Here is a 17,158-nt window from a genome sequence, read left to right as displayed (position 1 = left end):
ATAAAGAGCACAGTTACTCACCTAGCCTCTCAATGGAATAGTATCGCTGTTTGCTATCCACACGCACTGTCTCAGCGTAAGGGCTCCCCACTCCATAGCCGATGATGTAACCGCGCACCACGATGTTCGGGTTCAAGGGAGGAGTCCAACTCATGATGATGCAGTTGGTCTGGGGCCTCACATGAAGCGAGCTTGGCTGGTCAGGGACCTGTGATTCTGGAATTCAAAGGCAGGCATCATCAGCCCATCTGGTAATAGAACACACAGCCAGGGGCAATTCCCACTTACACAGGACTTAAAAGCATATTCCATAGAGGCTGACATGTGCATCACTTATGGCCCACGTTCCTCCCTGCTTCCGCACATGTCACATTTGTCATGTTAGACTTGACTTTCACAGAGTTTCTTAAGCACAAGAGGGTGCTGAATACCTCCCATTCATCTTTATTCCAATATTTTTCTTTGGGCTTTTTTTCCTTCTATTTCTTCTGAGGTATTATTAATAAGGTCATACATTGAAATAGCATTGACCATCTTAAAATGGGGTTTCCTCCCTTAAAGCACATTGCAGATTAATGCAATCTTTGAGTTATTTTCCAGATGGTGAGCACATATGTTGTACCTGTCCTCAAGTTGGCCCAGCGACCAAGAATCTTCAGTCTACAGAGCTCAAGTAGTGGAAGTGTGGCCACCAGAGCAGTTTAGGAAACAAGAGGTCTTGCGATAAGGAAGATTCACTGACCAGATAAAATATGGACAAATACAGAATTGACCAGTCAAACCCAGCCAGGTTGGAATTCCTTTGTGTTTCCTCTTGCCCCTTGACCCTACATAACTGACCAAGTTCTGTAAAACCCTCCAATCAAAACGTGCACTGCCTGCACTACCACAGGCTATCTTGTTCTCCCGAATCCTTCCAAAAGACTTGTCCAGGCACCAGTTTGAGAAGACAGATTTGAGTGGTGCTTCCCATCTCCTGCGAGTCAATTCGGCATTTAATAAATAAGCTCTTTCTTCTTTCAAAGGCTAGAGTTATAATTTTGGCACTAAGGCACGTTGGGCAGTGGCCCCTTGCTTAGTAACAAAATGAAGGCAGATACAAAAACAATAGAAAGGAAAACAAAATGTCAAAAACTGTCTTTCCTGAGAATTATTTACTTTGATTTAACTAAAAATAAAAATAAAGGAAAAAGGACTCAGGAGCATGGACAACCACATGGTGATTGCTGGGAGGAGAGGGGTATAAAGGGACTCAATGGTAATGGAAAAAATACAATAAAGATTAGATGAAAAAAATAAACACAGAAATCTTTTCTCAAGAAATTGTCAGGAGAAATAGTTTGGGGTCAAGATTTGATCAGCACGGTTAGAACAGTCCCTGACCTATGCTGAAAAGTGCACTGATGAGCCCAGAAAAGGAGACAGTGGCCTGGATTTAAGCCTCACAGACTTCGGAGTGTGCAAATTTGGTTTAATATCAGGCTCTGTCATTTGCTAGCTCTGTGTCCTCTTGACATTACTTATCTTCTCTGAGTTTGGCTTTTAAGTAAATTGGCATTCCAAGTATTGACGGACACAAAGCTTGGGCTCTGGAAGTATTAGAGTCCAAATGGCACCATGTACTCACTAGTGGTGAGAGGCCTTGTTTGTCCTCTCTTAGCCTCAGTTTCCTCATGTGCAGAGTGAGGATGAGGATAGCAAAGGTCTCCTGCGGTGATGAGAAAGTTTCATGAAACAATGCGCACAAGCACTCGCATCATGGGTAACTATTAGGGAAAGGATGCACATGCTATCCCACCATAGAGTTACTTTTAAGGATGTTTTGTGTTGAACGTTAATAAACTGGCATTCTGATTTTTTATATCATCATTCTTCTTGATGATCCCATCCTAAAGAAATGATGTACTTTCTGGGTACTTATCGTCATCCAATTAATAAATATTTATAGAGCAACTGCTATCTTTGGAGTATAGGGCGGGTTACCATGACAATCAGGATACAGGAGAGAAGGAATATGGCATACATTAAAGCCTGCACTCTTAGGAGTTTCTGATTTAATGGGAAAGGCAGACAAGCAAAAAGGTGGTCATAATGATATACTATTATAAATATTTCTATGGGTTTAATACAGGTACATGTAATCTATTCTTTAAAATCAGTAGGTATTCTGGGAATAAATTTAAGAAAGAATGTGTCCATATAAACTTTATAGTCCATTAAGTGTTTAGCACAGTTCCTAGGATTTAATAGATACTCAAAACTATTGGTGATTTGAACTTTATTCAAACTATTTGTGTTCATTATTTCTCTCCTAACTGAAAATCCCTAATGGTGAAATGTGTCAAATTATGCAAGATAATTTGATGATTAAAGGTAATATTATAATATATTTTTCTCCTTCATGAAATAGCCAAAGGAGATGCAAGTTCTACCAAATTGACCCACCATCAACACACACACTTCCAGCTTAAGTGATATATAGAAGTGTGTCTTTCACCAAAGTTTTAAAAATAGGTACAATACCAACAGCTTCTCAAAAGATGCTACATTCTAAAGAAGCTACATCAACACCATATTCTAAGAATGCTTCTTTCATCTGAAGATACCCATTGGTGAACAAAAAAGAGACAAGCTCTTCTTTGTCCTGAAGAAGGCTGCAGTGCAATATGCAGAGGCATCATCAAAAAGTTATCTCAAAATATGAGTATAAACTTTAGCAACACAATGTATGTGAATGATTTCCCACTATAAACCCTAAGTAAAAATAATAAAAGAGATGAAAGGAGTGGGTTGATTACTTAAATAAGCCAGTCAGAGAAAGACAAATAACATACAATCTCACTTATATGTGGAATCCAGTGAACAAAATAAACTGACAAACAAAATAGAAACAGAGGCACGGACACACGGCACAGACTGACAGCTGTCAGAGGGGAGGGCAGTTGGGGAGCTGAATGAAAGAAGTTGAAGGAATTAAGCAAAAAAAAAACCCCATATATATACACACAAACTACATAGATGTAGACAATAGATGTGGTGATAACCAGAGGGAAAAGGGGGCTCAGTTGGGAGGAAGGAGACCTCGCTTTGGGCGATGGGCACACCATGCAGTGTGCAGATGGTGTTTTGTTGAGTTGTGCACTTGAAAGCTGTATAGTTTTGAGAGCCAGTGTCACCCCACTAACTTCAATTAAAAATACTTCTCAGCTCTATTGCCACAGAGGCTCTCCCGTGTCCTTCAAATGTAATGGACTCTACAATAAACTCTGTTTAACACATTTGAAGCTTTTACAGTAAATAATTATTGAAACAATAAGATAATTTTACATTTACAAAATGAACTAAATAGTATTCAGATTTTCTGCAATTATGACTTTTTAAAAACAATATAAAAGCCTAAAATCTTAATGACAGTATTCAAGATCTTTTAGAATAATAGGAAAAAATACATAAAATGTTTTCAGAACAGTAACTTCCTCCATCTTTCTACACACCACAGAGTAGCTCTTCTGCAAGTTAGTTAAGTTAGTGCCCACAGAATGACATCTATCTGAGCTCTGAGGGTACCATGGGGAGGAGTGTGCACATTAGCTGTTGAAGAAGAGGGGCTGTTATTACACACAACACACCTTGCTCTCCACTCCTAAGTCCTAGATCCTTACCTTAAAACAACTTTAGCATTACAAAAAATAAGGGTGTTAATATATAAGAATATATGCTGCCTCCACATATAAATACTTAATGGCCTTTTACCACTCAATTAAGATCATAGGGTCAGAGAGAAGTGTGCCTTTTACGGCAGTATTAGACTTAATACCATGAGACCTAAGCCATTCGTAATACATGGCCTCATTGTAAAGATAACTGTGTTAGGAGACTGTTCGTAATCTAGAATAGCCTGTTTGTGCCCCCCATTCACTTCTACATATAGACAGAAATGACAATTTTCCTTGTATCCTACGTGGGTGAGATTTTTTTCTAACATAGATGACGTTGTGGTATATGGAAGTAGTTACTACAGGAGTGAACAAACTATAAAACATCAGCTCAGAAAATCTGCCGTGGAAGCTGTGTGACAGGAGGCGGAAGCTGAAATTCGCTTCTCAGAAATACACGAAAGCTTTCACAAGTGCCTCTAGGACAATGAGTGCACATATAAAGTGTAGATAAGAGCAAGGCAATTATTGAAATAATCTGAAACCAAAGAACACATTTTTCTCTGAAATATCCAAATTAATGAGGCCCAAAATTTCTACTGGAGTCTGAAATGTTAAGATAACTAGGTCAACTGCCACTCTTGATTATTCTAGGAAATTATGGACCCTTGGTTTAATTTGATTCTAAAGGACATTTATTATTCTTTGAGTGGTCATTATAGATTTCCACTAATGAGCAGTGTTCACATATGACACACTAAGAAATTTATCAGATGAATCCTTGTGACTTTTCGACAATTACTGTGGATGGCCAATGTGCCAGTCATAGTATTATCATACTATAGGAATGGGGGATATAATTTTGGGGAGGTAAGAACACAAACAAACAAGGAAATCCTGAGATCTTGGTAAGTGCCATGCTGATGGTATAGCAACTGACCCACCAAGGGAGGTGTCACTGGTAGAGTCTAACATGAATGATCACAAAGAGCCAGTCAAGCAAACATCTGGGTGGAAAGCTTTATAGGCAGAGGAGACAGCTACTGCAAAACTCTTATGGCAAGAGTGAGGTTAGTGTTTAAAAAAAAAACAAAGAAGGTCATTGTGCCTAGAGCATAGAGGATAAGAAGGAAAATGAAGAAAATAAAACATGAGTTACCCAATGGGAATGTAAAGCAGTGCAGCTACTATGGAAAACTAAAAGACAGTTCCTCAAAAAATTAAAAATAGAATTACCATGTGATCTCCATTTCTGGGTATATTCCCAAAAAAATGGAAAGAAGGAACTCTAACAGGCATTTACACACCTGTGTTCATAGCATTATTATTCACAATGGCCAAAAGGTAGGAACCACCCAAGGGTCCATCAACAGATGATACACAGACTGGGGCAGGTAGGTGCAAAGGAATGTTTTTCAGCTTTCAATAGGAAGGAAATTCTGACACCTGCTACAACCTGAATAATCCTTGGCGGCATTATGCTAAGTGGAATGAGCCAGTCATAAAAGGACAATTGCATAATTCTAGTTATATGAGGTACTCAGAGTGGGCCAATGCCTAGAGGCAGGAAGTGCACCAGTGATTGCTGGGGCAGGGGGAGGGGTGTTGTGGAGTTTTTCAATGGGTTTCAATGTTATAGGATGAAGAATTCTAAAAGAGGGTGGTGGTGATGGTTGTACAAAAGTGTGAATGCCCTTAATGCCATTGAACTGTACCCTTAAAATGGTTAAGATGGTAAATTTTACTTTGGGTGTATTTTTAAACGTTTTTTTTTAATTAGGAGACCCCAAAATGCTTTTGTATTTGTCTGGGTGGCCACTGTGGAGATGAAGTGGACATGTTTGGGACATTTGGAAGGCATATTCAACGAAGTTGTAGATTGGATGTGAGTGGTGTGAGAAAGAGAAGACGTAATGATAACTCATGCATCTTTGGCTTGGGCACCAGGTGGATTGATGTACTGAGATGAGGAAAAGTAAGTGAGTATGTGGGCCATGTGAAATGTAAGATGCTTGGCCCTGGCTGGCATAGCTCAGTGGATTGAGCGCGGGCTACGAACCAAAGCATCGCAGGTTCGATTCCCAGTCAGGGCACATGCCTGGGTTGCAGGCCACGGCCCCCAGCAACCACACATTGATGTTTCTCTTTCTCTCTCTTTCTCCCTCCCTTCCCTCTTTAAAAATAAATAAATAAAATCTTGAAAAAAAAGTTTCACGTTGATAACATTAAAAAAAAAATAAATAAATGTAAGATGCTTAACAGTCACACTTGTAGAGATACAAGGGAAGTAGGTGGATATAAAATATGGGATTTGGTGAAAGGCCATGGTCAGATACATAGATGTGGAAGCCCACCAGCATACAGAGGGTATTTAAAAATAAATGTGTATGAATAGAGATATAGTGTATGAAAATAAAATAAATTGCAAATAAGGTCATGGTATTGCTCCACTCCAACCCTCTCCCACCCAAAGTCATCCCGTACCAGGTTCTTTACCACGGCATCCTTGTAAGGTCGTGTGTGGTCTACCCCTTCCCCATCCCACTTAGCCCTCTCTCCTCATCTGTCACTTCCCCTTTGCTTACCTCACCCCAGCCATCCACTGCACACCAGACACCGCTGTTACACATGCCAGGTGTGCTGTGGCCTCCTGGCACTTCTGCCTGGGAAGCTGTCCCTGGAATATGCCTTCCTCCTTGACCTCCTTCAATTTTTGTTACTTAATTTCCATCTGTAGCCTGCCCTGGCTACTGCATTTAAAATTGCAATTCCCCCCCCGCCCAATCTCTTAATATTCTAATCTCCTAATAATCTTCTCTCATTTTTTCCCTTTAGGATTTATTACCACTCATTCTTCTACCTTTGTTATGAGATTATTTCATTAGTCTTTGTCTCATCCTTTTCCTTCAGTTCTCCAGGAGTTAGAACAGTTCCTGGCACAAAGTACAATTATGGAAGCAAAGTTCCCATTTCCTAGGAGGTTCAATACAATTGTCATAATGCCTACCTGTCATTAACTATAAAGTGACCACAATTTTCTACAACTCTCCCCCAAAGATAAGAATTTTAAGAAAAAGAATGGGATGACATAGAAATGAAACAAGATGAAAATACAGTTATTAAGACCGTATTCTCCTAGTGGACAAGAAGATGTGTGTCTGTCGGCTCCTGCTAATGAAATCCATCGCTGCTGTTCACCATCTGGTGTCACTGGCTGTGCCCAGCAGTGTCAGGCTTTGTTTTGATTCTTTTAACAAATACTCAGATATCTGTTTTCTTTTCAGTGTGCTGTATTTTATAGGTCACTCTGTTCGAGTTTTGTTCTAGTCCTTAATAGCCTATATTTCTTCACAGAGAATTACCTAAGGCAATCAACACACCCAATCTCTGTCTTTCCAGACAGGTCTCGTATATCCACTGATGTGTTCATGTCTATCAGCAGGGCCTGTTCCCACCCATGGACATCAGCTTCCTTCGGCCGCTCACCTCTATCAACTTGGAGTGTTATTTATTTCATTATTGTAGTGGAAAACCACTTGCATTCACCACTGAACTCTAGTTGTATTTTTAATTCTACTCCTCTGTCTTCTCAGTAACATCTTTTTAAATATATTATTAAAATTTATGTGCAGCCAACTTCACTCAGTGGTCTATAGTTCTGTGGGTTTTGACAAACCCATGATGCGGGACAATTCTATCGGCCTCACAGCTTTCTCCAGGACCCCCTTTGCTGCCATTCCTTCCCCCAGTCCCTGGGCATTAATCCATATCATCAATTTTACGATATAATTCTGCCGGGAACACGTTTGCTTTTTTGACTAATTTTATCTGTTTTCAGCATTGAAATTTTTAAAAACCATCCAGGTTTTTTTGTTCTCGTGACTAATAAAAACAATAATGGCTAAAGTGTATGGAGACCTATTATGCACAGGCATAATACTTAGCATTCCAATAAATGTTTTATCATTTAATATTTCACAGTTTTCTTGCTCTCAAAGGTGTTTAATCCAGTGGTAGGCAGCTGTTACCCTATTATTTCACACATACTTTGCATTCTTAGCTATTCTACACATTTTATATTCTTTATCTCACTTTTCAACTTTTCAGACAAGATTTATAATTTTAACTGTATTTCATTTTTTACTTTCAATATGCTTTCCTTCCATCTTAATTGTTGTATGTCCGGTAACCTCATTATCATAGCATTTTACTTTATTTTGAGCTACTTTTGTTTGTCTAGTATTCTCTCGTCCTATCACTGCTCCTGAAGTTGGAAATGACTGTTGATGGAAACTGAGAGGAGGGTGGTGGTTGCAGGGGCTGCGCCGGAGGCCAGGGGGATGAGGTGTCTGTCAGAGGACACAAACTTGCCGCCGTAAGATGAGTAAGTTCTGGGGGATCCAACGTGCACACATCGCCTATACGTAACAATGCTGTATTATGTGCTTGAAAGTTGCTGAGAGTAGAGCTAAAATGTTCTCATCTACACACACACAAAATAGCTAGGTGAGGTGCTAGGTGTGTTGGCTAACCTTAGTACGGTAATCATCATCCTCTACACATTGTACACAATACTGTATGTCCATTACATCTCAATAAAGCTGGAGCAAAATTTAAAAGAAAACAAAATGTAGGACCAGACCAGACAGAAAGGAAAAAAGTGTAGAAATTCAAGGGGAGCAGGTAGGTATATAGTCAGTGCTCTAACAAGGGAGTTTTGATAGATTTGTTTCTTTAATATCACAACAGTGAATCCTAATTGTGAAAAAAACGCATCTCTTAAATCTGTGTCAATTAAACTGGTAGATCTGGGGGATGGGTGGGGGTGATGGAGTTCATCTGTGTCCTTTAATTCCTCATGTGGACAAATTTACTCCTAGTGGCGGCACAGGCAGATTATTGGAATAGAGTTGTCTGTCTAGGCCCAGTGAGTAATTGGCATCTTCCTGAAAAGATAATTGATCAGATTCCAGGTCCCATGAATTCTGAACCTTTACACATGAATCATGGTTTGCTCTGATGACAACTCATGGAAAAAAAGAAGGGAAAATGTAAAATATTCCTCAGAGACAAGACTCTCCAAGCCATACCTCAAGTGACAAAATAATCTTTCTTTCCCTGGTTATCTCTTGCTGAAAAAAACAATACTAAACAAACATGGGCTCCATCTGTGGAGTTCTTGATTTGACAAGTTCCACTGGATGGGTCAGGTATCTGTTTTGAGAGGGTGACAATAGACACGATGTATCTTTCTAAGAGCAGCTGTGGAACCAGAGCCATCAATATCTGGGAGATTTGTTCTCTCAATTTATAGTTCAAGAAGACCAACTTAAAACATAAAATCTCACTAGAATCTTGTCTCTTTCTACCATAAATTTCATACTCAATAACCTCCAGATTTGGGCCATTTGAACAATAAACCCTATGATGGAGGAGGTGTGGGGGATAGGGTCTCAGTGCTTTCCAAATGATGTATTTCCATGAGGTTTCAGGTTTGTTCTCCTGTAACGGAGTTAAAACCCTATTCTCTCAAAACTACAGACCTATTTGTTTGTGCTTAAAAATAATATCTCTAAAATCTTATGCCAAGTTGATCTTTAGAATGCTTGTGTTTTCAATTAATAGCTTACACGAGAAAAAGATAATGCACTTAAAAGTATATACATATAACAAAGAGAGCAAAGGATTTTTCTAGCTCTTCTTTATCGGCATTTTTTTTTCTTTTGACCACCAGAATGGACATCAGTGAAGAATCCAACCATGTAAGTTGTATGAGTTTAACATAGCTAATACCTGGCTATGAGTGCTGACATAGTTGCCTATTTGGTCAATATTAATTGAGCATCTACTCTGTGACAAGCCCATGCAAAGCATAGAGACGTTGGAGTCACATAAAGCATGGTCTAATAAAACTAGTTTGGTGTAAGAGAAGGAAATCTTTATTTTTCTACCATAAGTAGTGGTAATAGTCCTAACACCATTTATTGAATGATCTGCTAGTTAAACTGCCACCTGTACTTTTTTCTCAGTTATAGCAATAATATTTCTGTCCTCTACATTCTGTTATGCTGCTCTCCCTGTCTGTTTCTATGGCAGACAACACTACATTGATTTTAAATCAGGACTTATAGTAAGTGTTAATGTGTGTTTTACTTGTTCAAAATTTCTCGGGATTAATTCACATTGATTCTTCCATATGAAGTTCATTCTGATTAGAAATGTATTAAATTAATCATTAACTTGGAAAAGCTAACTTCATATAATGGTAAAATTCTGCATGAAGGACAATATATAACTCTCTTTGATTCATGTCTTTTAATAAAACGTCATTTTCTTATACATGTGTTTACAGATTGTTAAACTTACTCTTAGATATTATACTTCAGTTTGCTGTACACATGAATTACTTTCTTTGTAATGTTTGAACGAATTAACTAATTATTGCTAGTATAAGAATATATAGATCATATTATTAAATTTTCTTATTGGTGCATATGCTAATAGGTTTTTAATGTTGATCTTGGAATTTCCAAATGTAATCTCAACATTTATAAAAATAACATCCCTTATGTAATAAAATGTTACGGTTTTTTATGTTTTTTTCTCCCTAAACTTCCACACTACTGAATAACAAATAGAAGAAAGCCCCCTGGCTTGTTTGGACCTTAAAGCAATGTGTTTAGTATTTTACCCTTCAGTGTATGTGTGCTTTTAGTTTCTTACAAAAGCAATAACACTTTGAAAGCTTCCTATTATTCCCATGTTCATATGAGTTTTTTAAAAAAATGGTAATGGCTGCCTATTTGCCTTCTTGCATCTATTGATAATTACATGACAATGCCCCTTTATATTGTATCTTAATTAGATAGGGGGATGTTAAGATGCACCGAATGTAGGCCCTGGTTTTGTATCAGGAAGGAATGCAGCTATTTCCTTAATGCAGACAACAACATTTTATCATCGTGAATGAGAATTAGCTTCATAAGACCAATAGTATCAGTATTTCATATTGCTGTCAAAGTCTGAATGTCATTTATCAAAACCAGCAAGAACAATAAGCATTTGTTGAGTGTTCAATGTATAGCAGAAGCACTGTTGAGTACTACTGGGTCGTTGTCATAGTTTACTTTCACAAAGATACATTGCTCAAGAGTATTCAATAAGTGGAGGAGGACTGAAGCCTAGTTATGATGATTTCGGAGGCCACAATCTTATCCACCAAGTCTATCTAGAAAAAGTCAAGCAAGTCATAAGAGGATCGCACATTTTACGAGCACATTAAAAAGTGTGCTTGGGCTAAGAAAAGGACTTGAAACTTCTTTGAACACTTATCCAAGTATAAATGATTTGTACCATTCCTTGTACAGTGGAACTCTGAGATTTGCTTGTACCTCTTGCTCAAGGACAAGAGCACATTTTATGTTGCTTTCAAAAATCAGTTTTGGCTTTGCCTGCCACAGTCCCTATACGTACGATGAATTTTATCTGATTGAGAATAAGGGGCTTAATTCTTCGGTTTCACGATGAAACGGCTGCTGGGCCATTGCACTGGCTCCCCTCATGCCACAGGCCTATTGTGTATTCAAACGTTATGGTACTTTTGTCAATGTGGTCATAAAGATCTTTGCCTAGTTTTCATTTGTGTAGTTTTTTTTTTCCGGTGTCTTAAAAAGGTATACTTTAATTTTGCTTTCAACAACATCTGAAAGTCTCTCTCTTAAGAAGAGAGGTATATTTCATTTTGTACAATTTAGAATTTCTCCCCTCTAGAAGGATTTTTCACTTTCCCCTTCTAATTATTTGCTGTACTTTGCTATGTAAAGATTCATTTATTTTTATCTCTCCAATGATTTAGAAAATACATATTTTCCTTTTTAAAATGTTTTTTTAAAGCAATTGTTGGCTGGATACACAATTTGACATGGGTTTATCTTCTGTCGAACCACTAAAAATTTTGGGCTTCAGCTTATTTTTTGCTAAAAGTTAGTAGTTAAATATATCATTATAGAACTGTTTATCTTTCACTGTGGCTCAAATTAAACTTTCATTAAATGTTCAGGGTGTGAAGTTCTGAATTTTTAAGACTCTCTATAGTACTATTTTACCCTTTTCTTGACCTACTTCTTAATTTCAAGTTTAGTGCTCTTTATTTTAATAACTTTTGGGTTCAAAATGATGCTAATATAACACTAAAACACAAACTGACTGGTTTATTTATTTTATGCAAACCTTTATTTAGGTACGACTATACTTACTTATCTTTGTCAATGACTAAGGACAACCAAAAATATTTCTTCTGGCAACTGTATTAGGTTCCTATTGCTGCCATGCTTTGTGGATTAAAATGGCACACATTTATTCTGTTACGTTCCTGGAAGTCAACACTCCAGGATCAGTTTCAGTGAGCTCAAATCAAGGTGTCAGCTGGGCCACGTTCCTTCCTGATGCTTTAGAGATGATGTGTTGCCTTGCTTCTTCCAGCCTTGTCCAGAGATTCCCCAAACTCCGTTCTCTTGTCACATCGCTTCCTGTCACGCTGATCTTCCTGCCCCCCTCTCATAAGGACTTTTGGGGGTACATCGGGCCCACCTGGATAATACAGGAGAAGCCCCTCTCTCGCAATCCTTAATCACACCTGCAAAATCTCTTTTGTCATGTAAAGAAACATATTAAAGGACATGGACATTTGAGGGCCATTATGCATCCTACCATGACTCATACATTTTCCTTTCCTCCCTCTCTTCTTCACTTTCCTTCCTTCCTTCCTTCCGTCCTTCCTTCCTTCCTTCCTTCCTTCCTTCCTTCCCTCCCTCTCTCCCTCCCTCCCCCCTCCTTCTCTCTTTTTTCTTCTTTCTTTTTTCTGTTCTTCAATTGCTTTCAAGCAGTGAAAAATTTACTTTTCTCATTTCTCATTCTTCTGCCAAGAAAATTTCCATTTTTCATAATCTATTTTTGAATGAGTATGAGAGTTTTAGATGTAATATTCCTTCTTTATGCATTTCTTCTCAAAGCCATGTTCTTGGCAAATATTTTATATTGTGCAAGTTTTAAGATGCATGAGTTTTTTCATGATTCACTTCTTAAACCAAATGAATTTGCAATAATCTCTTTCCATTCAACAATTACCTGGTCAGGCTAATAAGGCTAATATCTGTTTTCCTGGGGCAGGAAATTAGAGATTGGTCCTAGGTTCACAATTTTTGCTACATCCCATTTGTATTTTCAGGAGTCTCTGCATTGCTAATTTTTTGCTAGCTAAGCTCCTCCATTTTAGGGTAGAAGTTTAATTTCAAATTACAGTATGATCGATGTTTATAGAAATTTCTACCTGCTCACTTCAAAATTAGAAAAGACAATGAAAGGAGCACAATGAGTCCCCCAGCTGTTTCCCAGAGCAGGTTTTCAACCATTTTCATCTCATGGCACACGGAAAAGAATTATTAAAATTTGGTAGCACACCAAAAAATATATATTTTTTGTTGACCTGACAAAAAAATAGGTATAATAGGTATAATTTTGATTCATTCACACTGGGTGGCTATTGTTGTATTGGCTGCTGTTATTTTCTAATTTGACAATCTAAGGGAAAAGAGGTCAGTGCCCCTGACTGAATGGTCAGGTACTGCATGTTTTAAAAATTCTTTTGGCACACCAGTTGAAAATCACTGTTCTTCAGGGTACCTCCCCGAACTTCACCACAAATTCATTCAGATCTTTATGCAAGACATTTACACATGAACTTCGGGGAATTCTAACAATCTTGTCTTCTTTTTAAGCTAAAGTTTTGAGGCACAAAATAAATATTTTAAAACTTCCCAGCTGCTAGTTATAATAAACATGCTTTCAGGCAAACCTGAACAAACAGTGAGGTTTGTTCTATAATTAATTTAACAAAACATCCTAATTAGAGGGCAATCCATGAGGAATAGGAGTATTTCTCTAAGTCACTGTTGATTTTCAATGGCTGAAACCAAGCAGAGAATGGAAGAGGAAGGGAGCCTCAGGGGACAGAATTGCTCTGGGCCCTCAGCTCACACTACTGAGTCTGTTTAGGTGACATGCAGGGCTCAGGTCACCACCTAAGGAGTAGGTCACACCCTTGAGTTCATCAGCAGACCCCAAAGCAATGTGAGAAAAGTTATGCAGTGCAATGCACCTGGAGAGGGCTAACGCCAGCAGCTCCCTTCCAACGGAGATTTCTTTGGCTACAGCAAAGAATGCTTCCCGTTTAGTTGATTTTCAAAACCTCCTCCATATCCACAATTTAAGAAAATTCAAGCAAGACTAATATCAACATTTCTGACTTTGGAATGCTTAGAATTCAAAGCCTTTTAACATTAGCTGTGAAACCCTTAGAACTCATTTATATATAACTTTATGATTTAAACATATACATGAATAAGTTTAAATGAGATGAGGTGAATATCATCTTAAAAATCTTCTTACTACAATGTATCTATCTATACATCTCTATAGCTAACTAGCTAGCTAGCTAGCTATCTCAAGCCATCAGGCTTAGCTTTCTTTTGGAGCTACTTGTGACCGCTTCTGAAGTTGTACATTTGTCCAAATATTATTAATTCCCATCAAGAGTTATCCCTTTTAATATTTGAATAATGTAAATATGAAAGTAAGAAAAACAGAAGAGAGGAAGAGAAACTTAAATCATTTTAGGGGAGTATCTCAGTGCAAAGAGATCATGAGTCACTACACTGAGACGGCTTTAGGACCAAATATGTTTGGTCCTATTCATTTCTTACAGCAAGCAAATCACGGCTTTACAAGGCAAGTGAAATACATTTTTCCCACAATCATATACTTAAATGCCCTGAAGTGGTTATTAGTTTCCATTATGTTTTAAGGGCGAACAATCTCAAATCATCATAATCCATAACAGCATTATGTGGAAGAAATATCAACTCCACTAGCTTTCTTTTACTAATTGTTATTTATGTTTTTAAATGGCTAATGTGTACCTTGGGGACAATGACAGAATGGCCTAAGCAACCATCATCCAAATGAAGAAGTGGAAGATTGAGAAAAGAGGCAATATTTGAAATGTGGGGAAACATGTTAAGATAATTGACTGATAAATGAATAACATTTGGAAGAATGAGGATGCAATTTAAACCAACAGTGGCAGAAATAATTTTCCAAAAGGCATTCTTTTACAAGAATATCTACCATGCTTTCTCACACACTTTCCCTATAATCGTAGTCAGCCCCCTTCCCTGGAGCTTCTAGTTGAAGTACCGTATTTGGCCATGTATAATGCACTCCTGCATATCGTGTGCACCCACAGTTTCGGCCCAAACTTTCAGGAAAAAAACTTTTGTTTTAACCTTTTAATTCCTTTATTTACTTATTTGTATTTAGAAACACAACTGATGATCATATCCCAGGGTATCGTTTTGCATGTGGGTATCATTATTGCGTTCTAGAGTTATACTTTTAACACATAAGCATAAATAAAAGAATTAAAAACATTTTTATAGATACAGAATTAGCATTACCTGTGTATGATGTACATCCTTATTTTTCCCTCAAAAATTTGGGCAAGAAAGTACACAATATACATGGCAAAATACGGTATTATTTGCTTTCATGAAGTCCTTTCGACCAGTGCAGCCATTCTCTGTTCATCCCTCAAGGGAGCTGTTCCCTCGTCTTTCACATCTGTACCCCCACTGCTTGGCACACTCAAAGTCCTTAATTATATTTAATAATAACTGCACCACTTCTAAAATAAGGAAAAGGTTAAGGAGGAATGCTACATGCAGCAGAGGGGCATGATCAAGCTACTAGCAGGGAAACGTTCCAACAAATCCAATTAAGCAGCACTGTCTACTTACTCCTGAGCGTGGCATAGAGATTCCTGATCAGCACAGATGTGTGAATTGGATTACATTAAGATCATATGGACATGAAAAGCATGCAGTTAAGGAAAAGGTCTGCACCATGCAAGGAGCTGCGATATACCACATTTCAGTTTCACTGAGACTGTGAGGCAGTCGAGTGAGGAGGAAGAGCACATCTGTCAAGTGGGGAGCCCCATTCATCCTGGGTATTTTATGGGACCTTCAGCACCTCTGCCTCATTTATTTCCACTCCTTCCAGCAAGAGATATGGGCCCTCAGTTTGGGTAAATGATATGACCTCATTTCTTAGAATCTGTTCCCTTGCATCACTGTCTCTCATTGCCACAGGGTCAGTTCTGGAACATTAATGTAGGCTTTTCTCTGATAACTTGAGCTGGACATTCATTTGCAAAACGTGGCCTTGAGTTTCAGCTCCACAGTTAACTGACGTGATGTGGTTAAATTTCTTTAGCTTAAGTTCCTCTTTTTTAAAAGTGAGGCTAATAATGGGTACCCCATAAGGGTGAATGGGAAGGTAAATCACAAATATATAATCTTTAAAAGTTGTTTCAAGAATAGAAAAAGAAGGCATTTGTTTAGCTTATCCTATCTTTTTATTCCTTAGGTAAGACAATGCACATCCTCATGGCTTAGGCCCAGCTATCCTGGCCTCCCTGCCCTGCTACACCCACCAATGGGGCTAAATCTCAGGATGTTTGTTCTGCCTGGAGGGCAGCTGTCTGACCTGTTCACCATGCTGTCCCCCTCCCTCACTGCCTTAAGGTCTGTGCATGTGTTTTAACTAACCTGAGAGACCTCCTCAACCTCCTCTACAGAACAGTACCCACTAACCATTTGCTATTCCCTCAAACATGCTTGATTTTTCTTTAGAGCATTTATTACTATCTCTGTCTCAATACTTTGTATACTTCTTAAGAGTAGGGATTTTATTTATTGCTGTACTTCTAAAAATTTTTTTAAAAATATATTTTATTGATTATGCTATTATAGTTGTCCCATTTCCTCCCCTTCATCCCCCTCCACCCTGCACACCTTCTTCCACCCACATCCCCCCCTTTAGTTCATGTCCATGTGTCATAAGTTCTTTAGCTTCTACATTTCCCATACTATTCTTGCCCTCCCCCTATTTTCTACCCATCATCTATGCTACTTCTTCTCTGTAGCTTTTCCCCCTCTCTCCTCCTCCCACTCCCCTGTTGCTAACCCTCCATGTGATCTCCATTTCTGTGGTTCTGTTCCTGTTCTAGCTGTTTGCTTAGTTTCTTTTTGTTTTTGTTTTAGGTATGGTTATTAATAATTGTAAGTTAGTTGTCATTTTACTATACATGTTTTTTTAATCTTTTTTTTCTTAGATAAGTCCCTTTAACATTTCATAAAATAAGGGTTTGGTGATGATGAACTGCTTTAACTTGACCTTATCTGGGAAGCACTTGATCTGCCCTTCCATTGTAAATAAAAGCTTTGCTGGATAGAGCAATCTGGGATGTAGTTCCTTGCCTTTCATGGCGTGGAATACTTCTTTCCAGCCCCTTCTTGCCTGTAAGGTCTCTTTTAAGAAATCAACTGACAGTCTGATGGGAACTCCTTTGTAGGTTACTGTCTCCTTATCTCTTGCTGCTTCTA

The 17,158-nt window shown here is 38.2% G+C and overlaps 1 protein-coding gene across 1 annotated transcript in view; it reads right to left on the bottom strand.

Moving 5' to 3' along the window:
* The window catches only part of DCC (DCC netrin 1 receptor), a 668,131-nt gene that overhangs the window by 146,065 nt on the left and 504,908 nt on the right, over nucleotides 1-17,158 (bottom strand). The window contains exon 16 of the mRNA XM_045849638.1: nucleotides 22-216. Within this exon, the coding sequence (XP_045705594.1) occupies nucleotides 22-216 (195 nt within the window). The remainder of the gene's footprint in view (nucleotides 1-21; nucleotides 217-17,158) is intronic.

The sequence above is a fragment of the Phyllostomus hastatus genome, unplaced genomic scaffold (genome assembly GCF_019186645.2).
Source record: "Phyllostomus hastatus isolate PE091 unplaced genomic scaffold, TTU_PhHast_1.1 phas_contig_80, whole genome shotgun sequence".
NCBI lineage: Eukaryota > Metazoa > Chordata > Mammalia > Chiroptera > Phyllostomidae > Phyllostomus > Phyllostomus hastatus.
Note: the sequence above shows the minus strand (reverse complement) of the source record. Positions and strands in the feature narration are given on the sequence as shown.